The sequence below is a fragment of the Astatotilapia calliptera genome, chromosome 11 (genome assembly GCF_900246225.1).
Source record: "Astatotilapia calliptera chromosome 11, fAstCal1.2, whole genome shotgun sequence".
Classification (NCBI taxonomy): Eukaryota; Metazoa; Chordata; class Actinopteri; order Cichliformes; family Cichlidae; genus Astatotilapia; species Astatotilapia calliptera.
Genome location: NC_039312.1, coordinates 19,948,914 through 19,962,272, shown reverse-complemented (window position 1 = coordinate 19,962,272; position 13,359 = coordinate 19,948,914). Strand labels below are relative to the sequence as shown.

The 13,359-nt window shown below is 42.3% G+C and overlaps 2 protein-coding genes across 4 annotated transcripts; one reads left to right on the top strand and one right to left on the bottom strand.

Moving 5' to 3' along the window:
* Positions 1-480: 480 nt before the first annotated feature.
* Positions 481-7,968, bottom strand: osgin2 (oxidative stress induced growth inhibitor family member 2). 2 transcript variants are annotated; one of them, XM_026184058.1, is made up of 6 exons: positions 7,614-7,968; positions 5,121-5,213; positions 4,515-4,651; positions 4,214-4,405; positions 4,034-4,125; positions 481-3,938 (listed from the first exon to the last, which is right to left on the bottom strand). In XM_026184058.1, the coding sequence occupies exons 2-6, from the start codon at positions 5,185-5,187 to the stop codon at positions 2,756-2,758; spliced, it is 1,671 nt and encodes a 556-aa protein (XP_026039843.1). In that variant the 5' UTR covers positions 5,188-5,213; positions 7,614-7,968; the 3' UTR covers positions 481-2,755. The 2 variants fall into 2 exon arrangements, with proteins under 2 accessions (XP_026039843.1, XP_026039842.1); XM_026184057.1 differs by lacking the exon at positions 7,614-7,968 and adding an exon at positions 7,409-7,603.
* A 912-nt stretch (positions 7,969-8,880) lies between these two features.
* On the top strand, positions 8,881-13,060 carry gtpbp10 (GTP-binding protein 10 (putative)). Of its 2 annotated transcripts, XM_026184063.1 has the most exons (10): positions 8,882-9,092; positions 9,907-10,100; positions 10,234-10,325; positions 10,454-10,598; positions 10,698-10,771; positions 10,900-10,952; positions 11,065-11,172; positions 11,262-11,339; positions 11,470-11,593; positions 11,878-13,060. In XM_026184063.1, exons 1-10 carry the CDS (start codon positions 9,060-9,062, stop codon positions 12,087-12,089), a joined length of 1,113 nt encoding a protein of 370 aa, XP_026039848.1. In that variant the 5' UTR covers positions 8,882-9,059; the 3' UTR covers positions 12,090-13,060. The 2 variants fall into 2 exon arrangements, with proteins under 2 accessions (XP_026039849.1, XP_026039848.1); XM_026184064.1 differs by lacking the exon at positions 10,698-10,771 and having other exon boundaries at positions 8,881-9,092; positions 10,454-10,540.
* The last annotated feature ends 299 nt before the right edge of the window (positions 13,061-13,359 follow it).

Here is a 13,359-nt window from a genome sequence, read left to right as displayed (position 1 = left end):
TTTTTGTAAATAATCTTCTTCTTTCTGACAAAAACTTGGGGTTCGGGTTTGCATGGTTCGGGTCTCACTCCTCACCTGATGCTCTACTTCTGAGCTTGGAAACTATGGACTCTACAGTGACATCTGCAGGATTGTACTCAGACATGAGTGAAGTTGGTTTAAACAGAGATTTTGAAGCTTCGTGAAATCACAGACTTTGGACTCTCAAGAAAATATTTAAAAACAGCGCCCTGGAGATGTGCAAGAAGAGGATCTTGAAGGAGAGATCTTTATTTTGTTGTTGTTGTTGTTGCTTATGAGCCCACCCCAACTGGTCACGGCAGATGGCCCCGCCCCTCCCTGAGCCTGGTTCTGCTGGTTTCTTCCTGTTAAAAGGGAGTTTTTCCTTCCCACTGTCGCCAAAGTGCTTGCTCATAGGGGGTCATATGGTTCTTGGGTTTTTCTCTATTGTAGGGTCTACCTTACAATATAAAGCCTTGAGGTGACTTTTGTCGTAATTTGGCGCTGTATAAATTAAAATTAAAATTGAAATATGTGCAACTGTTTGATTGTACCATGTGGACATGTATAAAAGTAGAGCTTTTAGCAGTATAGCTCTACGTGTCAATACAATTTAGGAAAACGGCAGTGAATATTTGACCTGTTTGGTGGATCATGTTTCACACCATTAGTAAAAATCTATTAAATTAATATAATGATAGCTCAGTATTAAATCCTGATATGAGATTATGTAGTAGGCTTTTTAGCCCTTTAAAACACCATCATCAAATTACATAAATGCAAATGGATTAAATTTTTAAATAAGAAATACTGGATGGTATAACTGTAAAAGTGTGTATTCTGCTGTTTTAAAGCTCTTTAGCTCCATATGGCTTTAGATTAGGGTAAGCTAGTGTTTATTCTGCCCAGATTTATTTTTTAAAAGTGCAGTAAGTATTGTAATTCTGGTATTTGAATAAATACATTATCAAGGCGAGACTCATTACTCTTTTAGCGAGATTTGAATTAATAATATATAATTGCCATTTATTTTCAAGGGTAAAGTTAAAGACTCATACTGGTGTTTCTTTTTTTTTTTCCTATTCAGTGAATGTTTTCTTAAATAATTCTCTGAGTAAAGATAGGAAGCGTGCATCTAAACAAAAATAATGTTAGTTTTTGGCTGAGGTGTTTCACACACTGACTTTGACAATACTTAAAAAGGAGAAAAATGTGAAACACCAGAATGAGCTTTTAATAAACCTAAGTTTTTCCATGATATTTGAGTCCAAACAGTAAAATTAGCAGTGGATGTGCAAGAATACATTCAGATCTACTTTAAATTATTTGCATAGAAAACCTTGGAGAAGCAGTATAACTGAAGCAACAGGTCAAATTTATCAGACTATAGCTCCAACTACCTGCAATAGCAGCTAAAAGCAGAAACTCCCGTAGCAGGCTCAACAATCAGGAACATTAGGACTTCTGAAGCCTCAGTCACACTAGAGTAAAAATATGATGGCAACCTCATTACAACAAGGAAAGATCTGTGGTCACTGGTGATTGGGTTTAATTATTTTTCTGTCAGCAACCAAGTGGAGACCCAGAGGCTGAGCGTTGAACATACTAAACTTCTAGCAAGGTGGCTGCGCAGGTTGCCATGTGGTGTTTTAAGTTCTGAATTCACTAAATTACATTGACAGGTATAATAAATAATAAATACTCTGACAGGGCTCAGAGTAAATAGGTGGTTCCTGGATTATTTTTCATTGAACAAACCCCCAAAACATTCCCCTCAGTTTTTTTCCCCATATTTCACACCCTGCATTGGATAATTTGGAGAGCCCTGATATGATGCCGACACCTCCAAAGCCCCAACAGATTCTCATTCTGGGTGGCACCACCATCCAGAATGAGAATAAATATTTTAGTGGCAACAGATTTGAGACTTTCACCGATTTTTCACAGTTTATCTCTGTATTATCACAAACAAATTGCGCATGATTTCCTTCTTGACCCAAACTGATCCCAGATTGGCTCGGTCACTCACAAAGTTGCTTTGAACACACCAGCTGATTGCGAGTAGTTGCAGACCTGGTCCCCATTTTCAAAGCAACCATCTCAAAGGCAACACAATTGCAAGTTCATTGCAGATAGTTGCAATACATTTCTATTTTCCCTAGTGTGACTGTAGCCATGAAACTGTTGGGTTACAGCATGTCATAGAACAAACACTACTTGTGGCTGAATTCCAGTTTGTAGGTTTTGTAAGTCGGACCACAAAACCATCACTTACATCAGTAAGTTGGATGGGAATTAACAAGTGTCCTTTATTTTTTAGTTTTCCCTACAAGCTAAGCTAAAAAAAGATTTAAAGCATGATACAACATCGAGTTAAGCATTGTTAGTAGATGAATTGAAGACACATGGTGAATGAATAAATAACCCTGATGAGTGTAAGGTCCTGTTCAGTTATGAGGTTACAGACTGACTAGAAAACGTTGGCACACAGTAGCTTGGACATATGGGGACTTCACATGAAGTCAGAAAAGACTCTTGAAAGTTGTCTTTTGTTTCGTTAGAAACAAATTAAAGTACAACCATTGTCTTTTTTTGGTCTTAAAAAGTTGTAAAAATGCTTTAGCTTTGATGAGAAAACACTGCATTAATGAAGAAAATATATTAAAAGTTTCTCCTCACCTTTTATATCATGGTAAAAGGGTTTGAAATGTGTGCCCTAAGATCAACGTGTCAAACTCTTTTCCTCATCGTGTTTTCACATTATGTTGTTTCCTCCGTTGCTGATGAGCTTCCCTTTCTTCTTGAGTCTCTTCAGCAGACAGGAGGCGATGCCTAACGCGCCACCCTTCAAAAAGCGAACAAAGTTGTCACCCACCAGTGGCCCCATGGCAAACAGACCTGGCTCCTTGGTGCACTCGAAAGTGTAGGGGTCGATATCTATTGGATTTTGCTTGCAGGAGATGGGTCTTGTTGGATCCTGACCCAGGTACTGGCCTTGCCCCTTCAAGAAAAATAAGTCTGGGTTGGTCCCAATCAGAACCAGGACCATGGAGATCTTGAATGCCTTGAGGGAGTTGTTTCCCTGCAGCAAACACTTCATGTCAGACTGGAAGGACACCACACAGTGTTCGGGGAAACTGGTGTAGTCAGGAAACAGGTTGATACTAGCGTTACCAGCCACATTACCCGCAGCAAGCTGAGGCTTTGGGCACATCTTGGCACATACTGAAGAGGCAATACTAACTGCCTGGGGTCTGTTAGAAACAGAAGAGGGAGCCACGTTTGTGTAAGCCTGAGAGCACATCATGTTGTAGACTTTGTGGTACTCTGGGTACAGTGTCTTGGGAAGCTGCTTAAAGATGAGGTCTGAGTCGTCGATTCTCTTGCGAAAAACATGCAACACTCGAATGTTGCTGTTGCAAGCACACAGAACTGCATCGGCAGCGCTTAAACCAGCACCCACGATTAGAACGGGATCGGAGTTCTTATCCAGTTTCCTCTGGCTAACTGCCAAGCCTAGGTCTGAGATACTGTGGGACACAAAAGGCAGATCCTCCCCCTCTACACCCAGTCGAACTGGTGAGTCGGAAGCACCGGTGGCCAGGACTACATTTTCAGCAAACAGGCAGAAAGGGACGTGAGTGTCGTTCTGCACCTGCTGGTATCCCCTTACTTCCCAGAGAGCCCCCCCTCCTCCACTCATTACGCACACTTTTCCATTTCCCTCAAAGCTCTCATTCACTCCATCTCCCACCCCTCCATCTCCTTGATGAGTGTGACCGTTTTCAAGACCTTTTCCCTCATGCCCCCGGTAGAGTTTCTGGATGGAGGTCACGTAGGTGTTGTCAACAAAGTTCTTTTGAAGACCCTTTAGCTTTACATAGTTACAGTAATAGGATGAGATCTCCTCTGGTGTGGCTCTGTCACTGGTTACATCCCTAGAGCAACAACAGAGACAAAGAGGAGCAATAGTACAGAACCGAACTGAAGCTTGAGCCATATCGTTGCTGTAAACCTTCTCCTCTGTCATTACCTGCGTTTCCCGTTGGTCAAGTCTTTGTAGTTCACCCCGGGGAGCTCCATCCAGATGCCAAGACTAATAGTCAGCATGGAGCCTTCCATTGCCTGAAGCGATGAGAGAGGGAACGCCATAGATTATACAGGTGAAAACAAAATGGCTGACTTTAAATCAAGATCAAAGTTTGTTACTTACATGCCAAGCACCCCCAGGTGTTCCCCTGCCCAGAACCAGATGTGGGATGTGTTGCTGCTTGTCCCTCCTCCACTGAAGGACAGAAGGGAATTTGTAGCCAAAGTCAGCATTAGGATGCAGGAGTGTGTCGAAAAGCACAGCCACCGGATTACTTGACCTCCCCTCAAGACCTTCACTCAGATATTCCAGATCCTGTAAAAAAATAAATATATAAATGAGGAAAGTCATGCCTATGAGGTACCAGACTGACTTTGGCCATTTTTAAATAAGCAAGGATTGGTAGTTGCTTTGTTTTTTTTACCTGTTCGGTAATGGGTAGATGCTTGGTGTCCTGTAGTTTCCTGTATAATATTGGGTTTGGGTGGACAGTTGCTGGGTCTAAGTACGGCTTGTATCCACTCAGCAGGTAGGACAAACAAATACCCGATGGCCCGTTGCCTAAACATAAATCCACATTTGGGAAATTACAGGATAGCATTGCAAAGAGGCACAAGGTGATGTATAATACATGTTAGGTTGAAATGTGTGCTTTTTAAGCAGTTTTCAAACCTGCAATGAACATCTTGATGTTTATGGAAGAAGGTGCACATGACACAGAAATAGATGAACTGGCCACAAAACCTTTCTTATTGTGCCTACTCAGTGGTTCAAAGTACATGTGAAGAGGTTAAAGCTCCAGCAATACTTATCATACAAAAAACAACTATATTGCTTGAGTTTTTCATCTTGCTGCGTTTACAAAAAAGGAATGATCCTCACACAGGACCTCCCTATTCTCTTTTTTGTCTTCTGTGAAGAGCATCTTGTCCTGATTTTCCCAACTATTGATTTGTGCCTTAAAATGTGTGCATGATTGAAGGATGTATTAGTTATGTTAAACCAGTGAAAGGTCAGGCAAAAAGTTTACCTATGATGACCACAGGGACGGTGGGTGGGTGCTCTTGTGGCAGAGTGGTCTCTTCCAGGAGAGGCATGGCTGCAGCCTGGGCCAGAGCCGGCACTGAGGAGGACAGGAATAACAGAAATGTGAAGAAAGTTCTAGAAATTTCTGTAGCTGCGTCCATTCAGTAGTGAACTAAAAGCAGAGCCTCATTTGTTCTTTGTCCCACTGTTTCCATGCTTCTGGGTCAAATTATTTGAACAGGTTCAAACCAGCATACTGTCTTTTTGTCTGTCAGAGTTGTTGTTGTCTTATGTTAGCTTAGATCCTGTCTCCGTCGACCATCATCAGCTGACTCAGAAACACACACTGGGGGGGGGGGGCTTTATTCATCCTGTTATTGTGCTTTCACGCACAGCTATGGCCCTCCCTGTCTGTCTGGGGCTTCACACACGTGGAAACACCCCGCCACAACACAGCATGCCCCCAGTTTTTCTCATTGCCGTCCCGCCGTGTCCACAAACCCCACGTCCTACCGCACATGGCCCGGGGCAGAGCTAGCCTCTGTTAACCCCGGCACTGCTTTCCAGACAAAAGGGACTTCTAATCAGATTTATGTAGGCCTGGGTCTGTTGTGAAATGTAGCCGTTGAGCATGTGTACTGTGTGTTTGTGTGTTACGCGACAGTGCCATTGTGTGCCCGCCGGGCAGCAAATCCCCCCTGATCACTCCTCCGAGTGGGCCCTAATCCCACTGGGCCTGTTTATGTCTTTACCGCCCCTTTCAATGGCAGCAGGATGAGAATGTGGTCCTGGCATGCTGACAGATCAAATCATCAGAACACCCGCTCCTCTCATAGCCCCCCCACCTCCACCCCAATATACACACTCACGCTCACTCCCGCCAAAACATTACCCAACGGCTACAGCAAACCAGTGCCCACTTGCCCCACTTTCATACCAACCAAAACAGCGCCCACACTGCCTTTGTACATCCCAAAAGTCTGGCACATGTCCCTTAAAACTCCCCGCCGCCCATACAATCTGACTCAAGTCCAGTCTCCCCCTCTCTCCCTCCCCCCTGTCTGACCCGTGTCTATAGACCAACCAGTTGTCTTTGGTTGTCGGCTTATTTACCCTCTTCAATAAAAGCAACGGGATTCCACACATTGCATACCGTATCCATGCCCCCAGTTGGCAGACTGATACTGTTCAGGCCTCTGGTTGATCTGACAAAACAAAAACACCCGTGTGTGCAGTTGTTTTCTTTTGTTTGAAATTTCACGCACAAACCAGTGCTTATGTTATCCCACAGTGGATTTATGTTTGATTTTATCAACAGATAACAAATAAAACTGGACAAAAAAAAATGTAAAAAGCCACTTCCAAGGGCTCACAGAGCACCTGTGCTCTATAATTTCTACATGATGCCACAGCAGCACATGATGCATCATGAGCAAATCATGGAGCTAGATCTGTGGGCTGCATTTACTGTATCTTTGTGATCAGATATAATGTCATTCAGTGCGCAAAAACAAACAAACAAACAAACAAACAAACAAACAAAAAACCCCAGTTCGGATAATCCAAAAACGCCGTTTTAAGTTCAGTGAAACTTCGACAGCACAAGTCCTTAACACAGAACAGACCAACATCCATAGTTTAAACGTGACGATAATAATAATACGCCCCAGGTGTTAGTGCGCTTCATCCTTTTGGGGTTTGTTTTACTCTCTTCCAGCCCGTGTACGCGCCTACGTGTGCGCGTTTGCCAGCGTGTAGGACGCACCATACTTTTCTAGAACATGGTGCACGATGTACTGTTAGCTACCTACCACAAACAACTGAAACTTTGTGTTAAGCCTTTACAGCTTCACAGGAATGGAATGAAAAGCATGCTAAGAAATATTAGTGTGTATAAACCCTTATGTGTACACTACGTCTCACAGCAGGTTTAACTACACCCTCCTCTTTGCAACTTGAGATCATTTTGCACGGACCAGTCTGCATCTCACTTAAGAAAATTAGATTAAATTCAAAACAGGGCCGGGCTGGTTATACACGGTATCCGGGGATGATGCTGCAGCACGCGCTAAAGGATGGAAAGAATGATGCAGCAGTCTGGTACCCGATCGCAAACACCATCCTCATGGACCAGCAGCCTTATATCTTCCACTACACCGCTGACTCCGGGAAGCCTGCGTCCACTGAATCTCAACGAGCACATGCTACAGCCGCTATTACACCATTATTGCATAATTTAGGTCAAACATACACATGCGGCCACCCGCATCACTCAGTAACAGGATCTCTTACCGAGCTGTGATGTGTGTCAGTATCTCCCGGTCTCGTCCAGTTATCACGACCCACGGCAGCGTTTCAAATCGTATAAATAGCCAGACACCGGTGGGAGGACCTACCCAGCTGTCTGGGGTCTTGTGAGAGATAATAAGCCAACCTCTCTTTCGTCATCACACACACACACACACACACGAACAGGCACGCACACACACAGCCTTACCTCCGCGAGGTTAAATCCGAGCAGACTTGGTGTATGCAGATCTGATCGATGTGCAAATGTCCACTGAGGGGGGAGATCTTCTGTGTGCCTTGGTGGCAGAGTGTGAAAGAGAGAAACTGCGTCTTCGTTTTCGTCGTCACATGCGCATCTCTGCACCGCCGCGCGCGAGCGCGCTCACGGGGGAGAGCTGGAAGATCAGAGCATCTCTCTCAGCATCCTCGCAGCTCCGCCGACACTGCTGCCCGCTAGGTGGGCTTACCTGAGAGAACAGTTTTATTTATAAGACGTGCACTGCTCAAATGTAGGACAGACAGTGATCCCTGCTACAGCTGCATATTATGGTCTGCCTTTATTATTTAAGGACTTAAATATCAAATCTGGCTTTTACAATTTGAATTTTTTTTATTGAGAATGGTTTTGGTTAGAAACTTGCATTTTCTTGAAGTTTTAAAGGTAATATTCAGTGCTGTAGGTCATAGTTGCCAGATTTCTGGACAATACAGCCTGTGTGCGTTTTAGGTTGTGACACACCTATTTTCAGTTACTCTAGATGAAAAACTACATTTATTTTATTATTGTAACGATATTATTATTTTTACTGTTATCACTATTAAACCTTTATTTAAATAGGTTGTCTCAGTGAGTCTCAGATCTCTTTTTCAAGAGAAAACTGTCTAGGACCAAAGCACATAGAGACATTACACAATCTTGTGAAAAACAAAGTACACCCTCTTACATTCCTTAATGTTTAATGTATCAGGACATTTTAAAATAAATCTGATTCTTAGCAGGTCCTAAAATTAGGCAAATACAACCTCAGATCAACACCAAGACGCGAAACAGTGTTATTATTTAATTTAAAAAATGCAGAAAGCAGTGTGTGAAAAATTGAGTACACCTTTACTACCTTTATAGGGATATAGCATATTAATAAATAATCCTTAAAAGTTTATATATGTCCTCAGCAGATAAAAAATGCACTCATAAAACAGGCTTAAAAATAAATTCATACAAATCAATAAGTCATTCGTCATCAGTTTTTTGTACTAGTATTTGTTGACCAAGCTCATTCTGAACCAGTATGTGGCAAAGGCAAAAAAAAATAAAATAAAATGTTGGAAGAATAGATTTTATCCTTTTGTTAAAAATATATACAAACAATTTGGCTTTTTAAATTTCTTTTAACAGCTTGCATAATCACTTATAAAACCGCTGATTCTCCCTCTGCTCTTAAGATAAAGGAAACGTCCATTTGACACATCCCTGGTTAAGGTGAAGTTGATTCACAGTTAGTGAGAATGGGAGCCCCGCCTCCCCGCTTCATCATCCAATAAGCGGAGAGAAAAGAACCACTACTTCCTGTCCCCGATCCAAACACATGTACGTATGCTAGCAGTTAGCTTTGGCGAAAATACTTCTTAAGAGTGGCAATAAGTGCCACTGAAGATGGTTCACATCACTAGGATCTGCTTACGGAAGGTGAGTGCTATAGAAGATTTGTACTCTGAATGTCACATATTTAACGGGGGATATTATACGGTTTTTGACATTAGCTGGAAAGCTAACTGTCAACGCTAAATACACCAAGCAGTAATCGTGTTTGTCTCTCATGTGGTATGTTAGATGATACACCAACTATCTCTATAGCTATTGCACATGAGCAGCCTGCTGGAGATTGTTTGTAGGGCTCTGCCAACTCTCCTCCTCACACAGAGGGGCAGACACCAGTCCTGCTGTTGAGATGATGCCCTGTCCAGCTCTCCTTGAGTAAATATCAATTTCCTGCTGTCTCATCCACACTCCTGATATTGTGCTGGGAGGCGTGGCTAACCTTTTTTGTGGCTGCACATATATGAACGTGCCATCCTCGAGGAGTTTTTGAGCACTCTAGTTGCTCATCAATGCGATCAATACACCTGTCAACCCAGAACAGCTTTCTGTATAGACTACGTCATGTTACCAAAATAAAGTACATACACACAAATAAAGTACATCAAGTAAACAGTAAAACAACAATAAAGCCCCTATAGACTATACATAGGCACATATTTGTATATTTAAACTCATATATAAAATATATATGAGTTACTGTTTAGCTTGAGTGGACTGAAGAAAATAGGAAGGATGCTCAAGCTGCTGTCAGATTTCATTATTCTTGTGAGATATGTAGGTCGCACTCTGGTAAATGATGTCAGTAAAACTTTTGAAAGATTCAATCACTTGAAGTTTCCTGTTAGGATCTCTGGTGTTCTTCGATTTCTTAATACCAGTCTGTGTCTTTGACTCTTTGCAGTATGGAAACTTTGTTGACAATCTGCGGCTGTATGTCCGTGGAGGCAGTGGAGGGATGGGTTTACCCCGCCTTGGAGGACAAGGAGGGAAAGGGGGAGATGTTTGGGTGGTGGCGACGAAGAACATGACCTTAAAAAGGATAAAGGACAAATTCCCACAAAAACGTTTTGTAGCGGACGCAGGAGCCAACAGCGGGTAGAAATACAATTTTTATTTTAAATTCTGTCGATCATTAAAAAATGTCTATTTTTCAGACCTTCATAGAGGTTTTGAAATAGTCCTGTAAGCACGAGAGGGTGAGAGCTGTTTGGATCTCTTTTATCAACAGCGTTCGAGCTCTGAAAGGAGAAAGAGGGGCAGACAAGGAGATCCTTGCTCCTGTCGGTATCACCGTCACCACTGATGAAAGCAGAACACTCGGTACGTCAAATCTTTCACAGTCAGTCATGTGAATCTTGTTTTTTCTAACAGAAAAAGAACTGCCAGTGCAGTAGCTACCTGACTTTTGCTGTGAAGCTTCTTATTTCCTCTACCATTCTTCTTACAAGGTGACTTGAATGTGGAGGGCGATCGTGTGATGGTGGCAAAAGGAGGATCAGGAGGCTCGCTGTACTCTGCGTTTCAGCCCAGTAAAGGCGAGGCTAAACACATCAGACTGGACCTCAAGCTTATAGCAGACATGGGCCTTGTGGGGTGAGAATAGAGGGGGAACAAACCACACTAACTGAATTCTGCTGAGGTTCAGATTAGCAAAGGGGAACATCTGATTTTGTTCTGTTAAATCAACACCAGGTTCCCGAATGCAGGAAAGTCCTCTCTGCTGACAGCCTTGTCTAACGCCACGCCTCAGATTGCCAGCTATGCTTGTGAGAAGACAACCACACGCATATAGAAAAAGAAAACGTGTCTTTTTTTTAAATTCTAAAAATATGCTTTGAAAGAAGAAATAATTCTGTGTTTCATTAAACTTTAATATTTTTCTGCCGTTTCACAGTCACAACCTTGAAACCAGAGATTGGCAAACTGATATATGACGATTATAAGCAGGTACAAGAATTCCACGTGTTGCCTTGTGCTGTAACTGTCTGCGAAAACATTTCTTTTTTCTTTTTACTTGGCTTACTTGATTGTTTGCTCTTTTTTGGGGGGGCGGGTGTAGATTTCTGTTGCTGATCTCCCTGGCTTGATTGAGGGGGCTCACATGAACAAAGGCATGGGCCACAAATTTCTGAAACACGTGGAGAGGACCAAGCAGCTGTTATTTGTGGTGCGTAACTAACACAAACTGTTTTTGCTTTCGGTGTAACCAGGTGAAAATTGCTTCTGATGACAATTTTGCATTTTGTCTGAATGCAGGTCGATGTTTGTGGTTTTCAGCTGGCAAGTAAAACACCGTTTAGGTCAGCCTTCGAAGCTGTGCAGCTTCTAACCAAGGTGAGCCTGAAGCTGCAAAGGCTGATGACTAGTTTTTAGATATTCATTCTGATCTCCTGACTCAATCTTCGCTCCTTTTATTTATTTTTTTGTCCCTCGTTCTCCTCTGCTTTCTGACTGCTGCCTAAAGGAATTGGAGTTGTATAAAGAGGAGCTTTTGTCAAAGCCTGCATTACTGGTGGTGAATAAGATGGACCTGCCTGATGCTGAGGACAAGCTAGCAGAGCTGAAGGAGCAACTACAAAACCCAGAAGGTTAGACTAGAATTAGCACTTATGAGTAGAAAAATCATTTAGGAGAAAAGACTGAAGACGGATTTCTACTTCCAGGGTTCACAGGCGTCCTAGTCTGTTCCAAACATTTCTCTGGCTCTGTCTGAGCCATGCCGTTTGCTCTGTCAGATATCGACACAAGCGGCATGATGACTTTTTCGTTTTCATGCATCTGAACTTCCTTTATGTGAGCATATTTTTGCAGTTTGTTGGGAGGAAAAATTGGTTTTGAGAGTATTTCTGTTCCTTTTCTTTCCCCTGTACAGAGTTCTCTGATCTGCTCCCTGAAGATATGATACCACAGAACTATTTGACCTTCAGACACGTGGTTCCCGTTTCTGCAATCACCGGGTTTGGCATCAGCCACCTTAAGAGCTGCGTTCGACAGTCCCTCGATGAAGACGCAGCCTTAGAAGTTAAAGCCACTCATCGAGAAAAGCTGCAAGCACTGAGGAAGCAGTCACAAGGACGTGCGTGAGTAACGTAGACGACATCAAGCATCATCACGCAGGACTTTGCAGATAAACATCCTCTACCACGAAGCTCCTGGGAGAGCAAAACCACTTCAATTTATACAAGTGATGGAGGTCTCTGCTTGGAGATGATCAAATTCTCACTGACTGATGCAAACTCCATCTTTATTTATTTAAAAGTGATGTGTTGTATAAGGCTGATAAAACTTTGTGAATATCATAGAAATTCACAGGCTGGTGCATAAAAGGATTCTAGTCAAGATGACTACATTAAATGATAAATACAATATATTCAGTTTCATACTACGATTTAAAATGTTTTTATTATTATCGATTAATGTTTTGTGCATACTCAGCTGCATCGTCTGTTTCACTTTAAATGGGGGCATAATCTACAATTCAAAGAACATGCAGTGTTGCAGAAAACTTGAAACTAGCGATTTAGGCCATAAACTTATTAGGAACATGTTAACTGAGATAGTTTGTTTGCTGTAGGCTTATATAGAGTCTGATTTAATTTGCAACCAAGCAGGAACCTCAGTAATGACCAATTGAGGCTGGCTCCAGCAGTGAGTCAGTCATCACAGACTCCCACGTTAAAATGCTCAACAGCAGTAACACATCCTGATGCAAAAATGGGTTTTGTCCTCATTGTTTCCCCGTTCAAAGCAATTCCAGTGGGGGTGAATCTTTGCTATAACTAAACAGTTTCATCGCTGATAAGACCTAAAGGTAAGAGTTTGGTTGCTTTGCTTGGCAGGTGTACCGACACAGGTAACCCGTTCCTTTCCACTTGGCCTCATTTCCGCTAATTTGAGTGACTGAACTGGATCTCCTGACTGTTTTTCGATCAGTCATATGGTTTGCTGTGAGGTACAGCCTGGGCTAAGGGTTCACTCAACTTTTTGACAGGGGGAAATTTTAGTTTTTATAAGGATGCGAGTTAAAATGAGCAAATAAACTTGAAGCAAATTTGTGTTTGGTGATTTTTGGTTTTATTGCTAGCAAACATTTAGTACAAAGATGTAATCGATTTAACAAATTTCCTTACTTTTTGTGCTAAGTTTACATGCGTCTGTGCAGTGCACCCATGTAGTTTCTGGGTGCACATGCTAGCATTGCATGAGAAAATACAGTAGTACTAAATATGGACACTCCAAGCTCCAAAAGAAAAATGCAAGTGTCAAGTACAAAACCAGTAGATGATATCTTACCGGCCGTGTATGTTGTCTTTAACTCATTGGTCACCTTATTAGGTACACCTTGTTAATATCA